Source organism: Martes martes (assembly GCF_963455335.1).
Source record: "Martes martes genome assembly, chromosome: 12".
Taxonomy (NCBI): Eukaryota; Metazoa; Chordata; class Mammalia; order Carnivora; family Mustelidae; genus Martes; species Martes martes.
In genome coordinates this window covers 15,634,311-15,647,831 of record NC_137900.1, presented here as the reverse complement: position 1 = coordinate 15,647,831, position 13,521 = coordinate 15,634,311, and the positions used below count along the sequence as shown (strand labels likewise).

General features: G+C 37.5%; 1 protein-coding gene across 1 annotated transcript in view; it reads left to right on the top strand.

Annotated features, from left to right (window-relative positions):
- TRPM6 (transient receptor potential cation channel subfamily M member 6) overlaps positions 1-13,521 on the top strand; it is a gene marked incomplete at its 5' end in the record, with an annotated part of 138,637 nt that overhangs the window by 48,625 nt on the left and 76,491 nt on the right. Inside the window, 4 exon segments of the mRNA XM_080820331.1 lie at positions 8,139-8,211; positions 8,333-8,433; positions 10,774-10,908; positions 11,972-12,025. Of these exon segments, the coding sequence (XP_080676457.1) occupies positions 8,139-8,211; positions 8,333-8,433; positions 10,774-10,908; positions 11,972-12,025 (363 nt within the window).

Sequence of the window (13,521 nt, the reverse complement as noted above, 5' to 3'; positions counted from 1 at the left end):
TTGATGATGACAGCTTTGTAATAGAGCTTGAAGTCTGTAATTGTGATGCCACCAACTTTGGCTTTCTTTCTCAACATTCCTCTGGCTATTCAGGGACTTTTCTGGTTCCATATAAATTTTAGGATTGTTTGTTCCATTTCTTTTGAAAAAAATTGATGGTATTTTGATATGGATTACCTCAAACATGTAGATTGCTTTAAGTAGCATAGATATTTTCACAATATTTGTTCTTCTATTCCATGAGCATGGAATGTTTCTTTGTGTCTTCCTCAATTTCTTTAATGAGTACTTTATAGTTTTCTGAGTACAGATTCTTTGCCTCTTTGGTTAGGTTTATTCCTAGGTATCTTATGGTTTTGGGTGCAATGGTAAATGGGATCAACTCCTTAATTTCTCTTTCTTCTGTCTTTCTGTGGATGTATAGAAATGCAACTGATTTCTGAGCATTGATTTTATATCCTGATACTTTATTGAATTCCTGTATGAGTTCTAGAAGTTTTGGAGTGGAGTCTTTGGGTTTTCCACATTAAATATCATATCATCTGCAAAGAGTGAGAGTTTGACTTCTTCTTTGCTGATTTTGGTGCCTTTTATATCTTTTTGTTGTCTCATTGCTGAGGCTAGGACTTCTAGTACTATGCTGAATAGCAGCAGTGGTAGTGGATATCTCTGCCGTGTTCCTGACCTTGGGGGAAAGCTCTCAGTTTTTCCCCAATGAGAACGATATTTGCTGTGGGATTTTCATAGATGGCTTTGATGATATTGAGGTACCCTCTGTCCCTACACTTTGAAGAGTTTTGATCAAGAAAGGATGCTGTACTTTGTCAAATGCTTTTTTAGCATCTATTAAGAGTGTCATATGGGTTTTTGTTTTTGTTTTTCAAAGATTTTATTTATTCATTTAAAAGAGAGGGAGAGTACCAGCAGGCAGAGTGGGAGGGAGAAGCAGGCTCCCTGCTGAGCCAGGAGCCAGATGTGGAACTCGATCCCAGGACCCTGGGCTGAAGGCAGCCGCTTAACGAACTGAACCACCCAGGCATCCCAAGAGTATCATATGGTTCTTGATCTTTCTTTTATTAATGTATTGTATCACATTGATTGGTTTGCGGATGTTGAACCAACCTTGCAGCCCAGAAACGTATCCCACTTGGTCGTGGTGAATAATCCTTTTAATGTACTGTTGGATCCTATTGACTAGTATTTTGGTGAGAATTTTTGCATTCATGTTCATCAAGGACATTGATCTATAGTTCTCCTTTTTATTTTTTATTTTTTATTTATTTTAAATTTATTCGACAGAGAGAGATCACAAGTAGGCAGAGAGGCAGGCGGAGAGAGAGAGAGAGAGAGAGAGAGAGGGAGGAGGAAGCAGGCTCCCTGCTGAGCAGAGAGCGTGATGTGGGACTCCATCCCAGGACCTTGAGATCATGACCTGAGCCGAAGGCAGAGGCTTAACCCACTGAGCCACCCAGGTGCCCTGTAATTCTCCTTTTTAAATGGGGTCTTTATCTGGTTTTGGGATCAAGGTAATGCTGGCCTCATAAAATGAGTTTGGAAGTTTCCCTTCCATTTCTATTTTTTGGAACAGTTTCGGGAGAATACGTATTAATTCTTCTTTAAATGTTTGGTAGAATTCCCCTGGGAAGCCGTCTGGCCGTGGGATCTTGTTTGTTGGGAGATTTTTGATGACTGCTTCAATCTCCTTACTGCTTACGGGTCTATTCAGGTTTTCTATTTCTTCCTGGTTCAGTTTTGGTAGTACATCTCTAGGATTGCATCCATTTCTTCCAGATCGTCAAATTTGCTGGCATATGGTTGATCATAATATGTTCTTATTATTGTTTGTATTCTTTGGTGTTTGTTGTGATTTCTCCTCTTTCATTCATGATTTTATTTATTTGAGTCCTTTCTCTTTTCTTTTTGATAAGTCTGGCCAGGGGTTTATCAATCTTATTAATTCTTTCAAAGAACCAGCTCCTAATTTTTTTTATTTGTTTACTGTTCTTTCGGTTTGTATTTCATTGATTTCTGCTTGGATCTTTATGATTTCTCTTCTCCTGCTGAGTTTAGGCTTTCTTTGCTCTTCTTTTTCCAGCTCTTTTTGGTGTAGGGTTAGGTTGCGTACTTGAGACCATTCTTGTTTCTTGAGAAAGGCTTGTATCGCTATATACTTTCCTCTCAAGACCACCTCTGCTGTGTCCCAAAGATTTTGAACAGTTTTGTTTTCATTTTTATTTGTTTCCATGAATTTTTTTCAATTCTTCTTTAATTTTCTGGTTGACCCATTCATTCTTTAGTAGATGCTCTTTAGCCTCCATGAATTTGAGTTCTTTCCAACTTCCTCTTGTGATTGAGTTCTAGCTTCAGAGCATTGTGGTCTGAAAATATGCAGGGAATGATCCCAGTCTTTTGGTACCAGTTGACACCTGATTTGTGACCCAGGATAGATTCTGGAGAAGTTTCCATGTGCACTAGAGAAGAATGCGTATTCTGTTGCTTTGGGATGGAATGTTCTGACTATATCTCTGATGTCCATCTGGTCCAGTGCGTCATTTAAGGCCTTTATTTCCTTGCTGATCTTTTGCTTAGATGATCTGTCCATTTCAGTGAGGGGAGTGTTAAAGTCCTCTATTATTATTGTATTATTGTCAATGTGTTTCTTTGATTTTGTTATTAATTGGTTTATATAATGGGCTGCTCCCTTGTTATGGACATAGATACTTAAAATTTTTAGGTCTTCTTGTTGGACAGACCCTTTGAGTATGATATAGTGTCCTTCCTCATCTCTTATTATAGTCTTTTGGCATAAAATCTAATTTATCTGATAGAAGAATTGCCACCCCAACTTTGTTTTGATGTCCATTAGCATGGTAAATTGCTTTCCACCCCCTCACTTTAAATCTGGAAGTGTCTTTGGGTCTAAAATGAGTTTCTTGTAAACAGCGTATCGATGGATCTTGTTTTTTTATCCATTCTGACACCCTGTGTCTTTTGATTGGGGCATTTACATTTAGGGTAACTATTGAAAGATATTAATTTAGTGCCCTTGTATTGCCTCTAAGCTGACTTTTACTATATATTGTCTCTGTTCCTCTCTGATATGTTACTTTTAGGCTCTCTTTCTGCTTAGAGGACCCCTTTCAATATTTCCTGTAGGACTGATGTGGTGTTTGCAAGTTCTTTTAGTTTTTGTTTGTCCTGGAAGATTTTTATCTCTCCTTGTATTTTCAGTGACAGCCTAACTGGATATAGTAGTCTTGGCTGCATATTTTTCTTGTTTAGTGCTCTGAATATATCATGGCAGTCCTCAGTCCTTTCTGGCCTGCCAGGTCTCTGTGGATAAGTCTGCTCTCAATCTACTATTTGTACCATTGTATGTTACAGATTTCTTGTCCTGAGCTGCTTTCAGGATTTTCTCTTTGTCACTAAGACTTGTAAGTTTAAGTATGAGATGATGGGGTGTGGACCTATTTTTATTGATTTTGAGGGTGGTTCTCTGTGACTCCTGGATTTTGATACTTGTTCCCTTTTTCATATTAGGCTAATTCTCTATTATAATTTGCTCCAATATACCTTCTGCCCTTCTCGCTCTTTCTTTTTCTAGGTTCCCAATTATTCTAATACTGTTTCATCTTATGGTATCACTTATCTCTCACATTCTCCCCTGTGGTCCAGTAGTTGTTTGTCTCTCTTTTGCTCAGCTTCTTTATTCTCCATCATTTGGCTTTATATAACACTAATTCTCTCTTCTCTCATTTATTGTAGCAGTAAGAGCCTCCATTTTTGATTGCACCTCTTTATTAGCTTTTTTAAATTTCACCTTGGTTAGATTTTAATTCTTTTATTTCTTCAGAAAAAGATTCTCTAATATTTTCCATGCCTTTTTTGAGCCCAGATAGCACCGTGATAATCGTCATTCTGAACTCTAGTTCTAACATTACTAATATCTGTATTGATTAGGTCCCTAGCCATCAGTACTGCCTCTTGTTCTTTTCTTTCTTTTTTTTTTTTTGTGGTGAGTTTTTCTGCCTTGCCATTTTATCCAGATAAGAATACATGAATGAGAGAATAAAATACTAAAAGGTTGGCAAAGACCCCGGGAAGATATACACTAACCAAATCAGAAGAGATCTGAAACGAGAGGGAGATAAAAGGGGAAAAAATATATATATTAGAGTGGCAAATAGATGTATTCCGGTCTCTTAGAAGAAACTACCTCCCAAAATTTTAAAGAAAGAAAAAAAAATGTGTGTGTGTGTGTGTGTGTATATATATATATATATATACACACACACACACACACACACACATATATATAAATATTTATACATACATATTTATACATATACATACATATAAAAATAAGGGTTAACACAATGAAGGGATAGAATATGATTGTAAAGATGAAAATTTAAAAAGATTCTAAGAAAGAAATTGATATAAGTTGGTTGGAAAAAGAAGAAAAAAAAGGAGAGAATGTGATCAGTCTGGAGCTAGATTTAGGGTATATTTCGATCTGTTAGAAGAAATTGTATGCCAGCATTTTAAAGAAAAAGAACTTATATGTATACAAAAAAAAAAGATTAAATACAATGAAGGGATAAAATATGACTATAACAATTAAAATTTTAAAATATGTTTTTAAAAGGTATTGATAATAGTTAAAAAAAACATTAAAAGAGGAAAGAGGAAAAGTTAAAAGGAAATAGAATAAGAAAAAAATTTTTTAAATTTAACTTAGCAGGACTAAAAGACCATGGGAAAAAAGCCATGAATTCTGTGTGTTGCTTTCCCCTAGCTCTGGATTTCCACAGTCCTCGTTGATTGGTGAACTTGGTCATGGCTGGATGTTCTTGCTGATCTTTTGGGAGAGGGGCCTGTTGCAGTGATTCTCAAATGTCTTTGCCCGAGATGGAATGGCACCACCCTTGCCAGGGGCCGGGCTCAGTAATCTGCTTGAGTTCGCTCTCAGGAGCTTTTGTTCCCTGAATGCCTTCCATAGAGCTTTGGAGGACGGGAATGAAGATGGCAACCTCCCAGTCCCTGGCCTGGAAGAGCCGAGTGCTCAGGGCCCTCTTCCTCAGTGTGCCCTCAGAGAAAAGGAGTCAGTCCCTCCTGTCTCTGGCCATGCTCTGTGCTCACCCGGCCTGTGACGGAGCATTTCTATCTCTGGCGCACGGCCCTGTTTGAAGGCTCCAAACCCAGCAGATTCCTGCTGCATGCTCGCATGCCACTTCTCCTGGTGGAGGATGGAGGGCGGGTCTCTCTGGATCTGCCACTTGTGGGGTCCTTGCTCGAAGAGCAGTGGCTGGACTGTGCCTCGGATCACGGCTTAAAGTAACCCTGAGCTGAGAACCCACTCCTTGGCTCTGTCTCTGTAGCTGGCTTCCCCATTGCAATACCTGGGAGCTCTGCCAAACTCAGACACCCCTGGTCTTTCTGTGACCCTGCAGGTCCTGAGACCACACTGTCCCCATGAGGGCTCCACCCACGCTTATCCACTGAAGCAACATCCCTCAGTGGAGTGGATTTCTAAAAGTTCTGATTTTGTGCTCCACTGTTCCACTGCTTGCCAGGAGCCAGCCCTCCCCCCATGGTTTATCCTCCTGTCACTTCACATTCACTTCTCCACATGTCCTACCTTCTAGAAAGTGGTAGATTTTCTGTTCCTAGAATTGCTGCTCTTCTATCTCCTGTTGAGTTTGTAGGTGTTCGGAATGGTTTGATAACTATCTAGCTGAACTCCTGGGACCTAATGCTATTTCAGTCTCCTACTCCTCCACCATCTTGCTTCCTCCTAAAAATAAGGAGTTTAAAAAAAAAAAAATTTATAGTTTCAAGTAATCTCTACACCAACATGGGACTTGAACTCATGACCCCAAGGTCAAGAGTCTTGAGGTCAAGATCAATGCTCTTCCACCTGAGCCAACCAGGTGCCCCCCCCCCAATAAGGAGTTTTTAATTTTAATTTGATTGTATATAACTCTGTAGAAGTTTGACCTTGAGTTGACTAAACTTGGCTTTTTATTCCCTCCTGTGACCACCTCCCCAAAATGCGTCAAATTCCAGACTGCAGTTAGGAAAACAACAACAACAACAAAATTCAGGATACCAGTAATTACAGAAAAATGACCATATTTAGTGACGATCACACCTAAACATTGTCAGAGGGTAAAAGAACAGCTCCATGTGAAGTCCCGTGTGCTGGATTAGGTGACTGCATCAGAACACCCAAGTACATCCTGCAGGAGATCTTTGGGGATGCAGTGAACAATGGGAAGTGTGAGATTATACTCTGGGACAGAAAATGGAGGCTGCAAACTGGGGGCTGTGAACATAATGTAGATTCAGGAAAAGATTTTAGGTTTTTAGGGTACTTTGATCAAAATTTTGATCAATGACTTGGATGAGATGAAGCCAACAATTCTGGTAAATATACCAATATGTCATGATTCATAGCAATCTTTCCAGATTTCAAAGGCTAGACCCCATCATTCAAGATTTTGGTAATACTTAACCACCTGGCCTCAAAAAACATAAACAAGCACAAAAATAAACAAATGAACCAGTTCAGGCTTGAGAAAGCATGGCTAAACATAGTGATAAACACTTAGTTTCAGTTGACCCAATAACAACAAAAATAACAGCCAGTCTACAGTTAACAACTTTTTTCAAATATATTTTTTTCACCTTGAAGTGGCCCCATGAGTGAGTTCAGTATGGCAGTAATTGTTCATTCCAGTTTCAGAGATGCCAAAGCTGCAGCCTAGAGGATTTAAGTGATTTGCCCCAAGTCATGAAGTTACAGAATGGTCAAACAGATACATGGGCTAAAAGTTGAAATCCTGTATATGGTCTACTACATTTGATACTTCCCACAGAAATCAATAAGAAACGGACATCTTAAAGAGATCACCCTTCTATTTTTCTCCCCATCATCAAAGAGTAATGAAGGGTATAATGATCAAGAGGGGACTAGAGTAGGTGCAGAAGGGTTTGCACATCTAAGGAATTAGGTCCTCAGCTCCTGCATAATTGAGAATTGATTTTATTCATGCACATAGTGGGGTGGTTAGTTGGAGGGAACCAATACCTGAATTGTGGCAGCATAGTTTTTCTACCTTTATGGGACCTTGGAGATTATTGAGTGGGTTCTTCTTACCTTGTGGATAAGAAATCTGAGATTCAGTGGCCTTAAGATGTTTCCCTCAGACTGGCTAGTTAGTGGAATATCTGGGCTTGCCAGACATGGCTCTTTGTCTTGAATAGTTCCCTTTACTGTGTAAAACATATTTTTACTTAAACAGATACATTCATTAACATTCATTAACAACAGGCAAACTTTTTTTTCTTTTTATTTATTTATTTGAGGAGGGGTGGGCAGAGGGAGAGAGAATCGTGAGCAGACTCTGCGCTGAACATAGAGCCCCACACAGGGCTTGATCTTAGACCCTGAGATCGTTACCTGAGCCAAAACCAAGAGTCAGGCACTCAACCAATCAATCGAGCCACCAGGCACTTTTACAGTCATAAACAAAAGCCTTATTTGTCTTACAAAAATTATTATCTTACAAAAATTAGTATCTTTGCAGGAGGCAGGAGGCAGTATGCACTTCACAATGCGTACATTTTGAAGACTGTCCTGCTTGTTCTACTTGTTCATTGGGCACATTGTAATTGCCTCACTTGTCTTATGATGAATCCTTGAAGACTGATCCCTTATTAGCAAGCAAAAATCTTAGTCTCTGAGTTATGGTGAGCAGAAGGATGTCCTATGGTATCTCTTCAAAAGGAATGATTTTTTTTCTTTTTTATTAGGAATTGACACTGAGTTTCTTTTCATTCTAGCCTGCACATGGTAAATTCAGGGTAGTAATGTGTCACCATGTGTTTCCTGTATTCCATGTAAGAAATCCCATGGATTTCTTGAGGGTTTTTTCCCCCCCGCTGAGTGTTCACAATTCTTCATTACCCTATTTTAAAGGTTTTCTGTAAAGTAAAAAGGGAGAGTAATTAAGAATATTAAGTCTCAACTTTCTCAGCTCATTAGCTGTAGAGCACATTTTGTGGGGACTTTTTGAAAACATTTCTTTACTAGTTCCCAAAATGTATGGCTTCCTATTTTTCAACTGTTACAGATTACCATATTTGATGCCGATTCCGAGGAGTCTCAAGATCTTGATTTAGCAATCCTAACAGCTCTGCTCAAGGGTGAGTATCTGAAGAGGGTTACATCTCTTCCACATTTCCTCTTTTCACGTTCCATGGAACTTGTTTTTTTTGTGTGTGTTGATATTTTAAATTAAATATATGATCCCTTCTTTTAAACTAGGCACAACTTTAACAGCATCAGAACAATTAAATCTGGCAATGGCTTGGGACAGAATGGACATTGCCAAGAAACACATCCTGATTTATGGACAACATTGGAAGGTAGAGTGAAGATGAAGTTATTTGGGAAAAATATTTTGTGTTGGCTTGTTGGGGGCAGGTAGCTCAAAAGAAAAGAAATTGGAGGAGAGATAGATTGGTTTGGGAGGGGTGTGGAGGTAGCTTCTCTGTAGCTGGGTGCCCACAGATACCTGAGACATTTCTCTCATCAACTTTGCCTCCCTAAAGTCATTTTTTTCCCCTTAGGCTCTGCAGCCTAATTGAAACTGGCAAATGAAGTTGGGAGAAGGACAGAATGGAATGATATTTTATTTATTTATTTATATGGCTGTATTTTTATATTGTTATTTAAAACTTGAAGCTCTTCTTATTTTTGCATTAAAGTGTGATATGTACTCACAACAGAAATAAGTGAAAACAGAAGAGCAGAAAGAAGAAAGTTACTTACAGTGGTAATGATAATCACTATTAACGTTCCATTTTTAAAAATTGCAATTGTGACTATACCCCAGGTATAATACATGCATATTAGTTAAAACATCTAATGGTACTAAAAGGCTACTAAAATAACAGTAGTTCCCTGCCCTGCTAATTATAAGAGTAAAGTATTTTTGACATTTTTGGATTGTATTGACATTTATAAATCTCCATAGTTTTAAATAGCAAGTCATATTGCTGTTTTCTGATTCATTCATTTTAGAGTCCTCTCAACATTTCTGTCTGTGGTCCTGTCCTCACTGCTACAATCTGGACTGGTTGCCTGCTGTTCCTGATTTTGGGCTGTCATCCTGAGATCTACCGGCATCATATTGGAGATTCCCTTTGCCTCTCTCCTGTGTTAGAAACCCCGCTTTCTTTATCCCGTGTCATCTTCTTCCCTGGTTTACTCCTTTATTTTAATGGGGTGCATCCTTTAGTAGCTTTCTGAGAAAGGAAACATGAAAATAAACATTTTGAGAACTTACATGTTTGGATATATTTCAATTAAAGATCAGAACTAATTTGCCTGAAGAATTTTGAATGGTTAGCTGCTAGCATTCAAGATTTCTGATTTTTTGTTTGGACCATTTTTTTTTTTTTTCCCTTCTCTGGAAATTCAAACAAATATCTTTCCAGTGTTTTGAGATTTCACGATGCTGTGTGCTATTATGAGTCTTTATATCCATTATGCTGGGCACATGCTTTCCGCTTAGGAATTATGGGTTTCCATGCTAGGAAATTACCTTCCTGTTTGCTCTGTTCTCTTTCTGGAATTCATAGCATTTAAATGTTGGATCTAAGGACTGCTCCGCTAATCTTATCTTTTTCCTTTTATCTTCCGTATTTTTCTTTTGTTGATTTCTTCAGCTTTAATTTTCATGCCTTATATGGAGCTTTTGGTTTCTGGTAGCATACTATTAATTTCTATGAGCAAAATTTTTTTTAAAGCATCCTGAATGTAATATCTTATTTCACTGAGGATATTTAATGATAGTTCTTTCGAAGTTTTCTTCTTCTTGCATTGTCTGAGTCTTACTGATCAATGTTTTGTGGTGTGTTTATTCTGGACTTTTTATTTAAGAGTAGAGGAGAGAAAGCTCTTTAGAAATTCGAAGCCTATAGGTAAGACTTAACTGTAGGTTTGAGCTTCACAGAGAAGTGATGTGGCCTCCATTTGTTGGGGGGACCTGAGATGACAGCATAGTCCTGCCTTTTCTCTTAGTCCCTTTACTGAAAAGAATCCTCTAATCCCATACCTGGATAAGGTAAAACCTTGCTGCTAGTGTTAATGGAAGTCAAATGGGGGGAGATGAATGGGAAGGTTTCAACATTAGGGATTCAGTATGTATACATTTTTTTCATCCTGGAGCTGCCAGAATTCTGTGGCATAGATTTGTTTGGTTCTCCGCTTTTTCTAGTTTGTTTCTGGGACTTTCATCTTTTGGTTTTCTGGGGGACAGTTAAGTCAATTACCACTTGACCGTCTGCTTTCCAACTTCCAGAATGTGACACTCTGGACCCCCTTGTTTTTGTGGATTCATTTCTTTTAAAAAATCCTTTAATGATAATTTTACTGAAATTTTAGGTCAGAGTAGAAGTAAATGAGTGTATTTAATTTCCTGTATATGTTTAGAAACTGGGTATAGTCTAAATATAAACATGCCAAGTTAAAAGAATAAGAAAAGAAACCTTGAATTTTTTTTAGAATGTGGGAAGCAATGAGATCTTTACAATTGTCAGTCTCTGGCACAAGAACGGATTTACTTCTGCAAGTATCTTTTATGCCTTCAAGTTCACTTTTTATTATTTCTTCCATCAGGTCCTGAACATTTCTTAGTAAGACTATATTTTATGGTTGTTACTTTCTTAATTATCTCTCTTATTTATTTCTACCTTCTGAAGGCTGGTGCACTGGAACAAGCAATGTTAGATGCCTTAGTGATGGATCGAGTGGATTTTGTGAAGCTCTTAATAGAATATGGAGTGAATCTCCATCGCTTTCTTACCATCCCCCGACTGGAGGAGCTCTATAACACAGTGAGTATTGGAACATTCCATCAGTCGCCTCCCTTAAGATTCATTTATTAATTAGCATAATATTTAGCTTAAGCTAAATATTGAATGTTCAAGTCTCCTTGAATATTGACATACAAAGATTGTTTAGAGACAGATTTCTCAACCAGAGGACAAACATTCTTACCAAATCCATTTTATCCTATGGTCATTTCTGCGTTTCTTATTTTAATTAATTACACAGAGTAGAAACAAACCAAGTTAAGAAAACACAACAGGAAGACCACAATTAAAGCCAGTGATGTAAATAAGAACAAATTGCTTTTATTGAATTGTTGGAAGCATCTCAACCTACAGCCACTGTTAAAATTCTATTCCTGCAACTTTCCTATGAAGACCCTTTATTGAAACCAGACCAGCTTACTCATTATAAAAGCACTAATTGCTCAAGCCAAGTGCCCTTCTTGCAATGTCCTTCCTTGTTCTTTGAATCTTATCCTTTCTTTAAAGCCCTCTTCAAGCTTTTTTTGAATACTCCAGTTTACAGTGATCTATTTTTATGGTACAGTTTTTTTTTTTTCAACTCTTTTCAAGCACACATCTTTGTAATTATTTTTTCATGTAAGTCCCCCCTCTCTTCAATTAGACTCTAAAAACTTACATTCTTCATTGCCTCCCTCAAAAGCTGAATTGAACATAGAGTGTTCAGTAAGTAATTGTTGATGGAATGTAATTGTGTGATGGGGTTTGTAATGGTGTCGTTTATATATGATAAAGGATAGTTATGAGTTAAAACTTATTTTGTCTCTTAAAAAAATGAAGTTGATAAAGTTTTTACTACCTACATGTGTGCGCACACACACACACACACACACACACACACACATTTAACGTCTTATTTTGAAAAATATTTCTATCTAATTATATCTTCTCCTAGAAATAACATAATTAATTGAGGTAAACCTTATTACTAAAGATGTTGAAGAAAATTTTCAGTATTCTGGGTTGTTTATGCATTCTGAAATAAAATATATTCCCCCTAGCATATGGTAATTAAAAGGAATAAATTTTTCTTTCCTTATTATAGAAACAAGGACCCACTAATATGCTCTTGCATCATCTTGTCCGAGATGTAAAACAGGTAACCTAATTATGAATGTGTGCAAATTTCTTTGTGTATTGTTTTAGCTCTGTGATTGAGGTGTTGCCAGATTTTGCTTTATAAAATGTCGACTTGGATTTTCTAGTGAGTTACCTACCTTCTTTGCCTAGGAGTCTGAGCCATTTCATCACCAAACCATACTAAGTTTTTTTACTTGTAATTTATTTTATATTTTTAAAGATTTGATCCACCAAGTAAGTGGCATTAACTAATAATTATTTTCTCTTATAAAATATGAATCAGGGACATATAAAACTTTCAATCAGAACTTAACCTCAACATGATACGACAGTATTTCCAAAGATAATAATACTTGATGAAAATAAAGACATTTCCTTGACCTGTCATGTTAATTAGAGGACTGATATGTGATTTTCATTGTTTTTTGTTATTGTTTTGACTATGAGTGATGGATTGGGGCCCTACCTCCTTTTGTGAGTCTGAGCATTGTTTTAGGGAGCCAGGATGAGTCCTACTACTCGGTACCCTTGCTCATATTTTGCTCATGGTGCTTTCACTGAACTTTGAGTTAAATCGGACAAAATCAAATCATCTTCTATTAATTACTAAACCTTTAACAGTCTCTTATGCTTTAATTGCTTCTCTTTTAATCACTGAGAACTTCTATTCACATCTGCAGAAAACTAGAAGAGATGTTTTTTGTCCCCATGATTAAACTCCATCCATGGGACACTTTAAAAGTACTCGCCCGGGGCGCCTGGGTAGCTCAGTTGGTTAAGCAGTTGCCTTCGGCTCAGGTCATGATCCCAGCGTCCTGGGATGGAGTCCCACATCGGGCTCCTTGATCAGCAGGGAGCCTGCTTCTCCGTCTGCCTCTGCCTGCCACTCTGTCTGCCTGTGCTTGCTCTCTCTCTCTCTCTCTCTCTCTCTGACAGATAAATAAATAAATAAATATTTAAAAAAAAAAAAAAGTACTTGCCCATTTCTTGGAAGTGTCATATCTTGATGGAGAGAGTGTGGGCATTCTGGCTGTGTTGACTTGGTGGGAGAGCCAGAGTAAAAGGCCCACAGAGGAAGACATTTAGTTGGCAAATTAGAAGTAAGCAAAAGTATCCCTGCTGATGTAAATTTAGTTTGCATGATTTATGCTAGATCAAGGTTATTTTCCTTAGATTATTTCCTTGAACTTTGATTCCTTTACAGTAAACTGAAGAAAAAGGAATAGAATAGGTTAAATATTCTTTTAACTAGTAGCAACTAAGAGCATTAGTTTTGGTATTCCTTGAAAAAAGTAAATTATGCATGTATTTGCATTTATTCTTGTATGAATCAATGTGATAACCTTAATAGGTGAAGGGGTAGATTAAGAGGTATAAACTCCCAGTTAGACAATAAAGAAGTCATGGGGATGTAATGGGTAGCATAAGGAATATAGTCAATAGTATTGTAATAACTTTGTATGGCAACAGATAGTAACTAGACTTATCATGGGGATCATTTCATAATGTATAAAA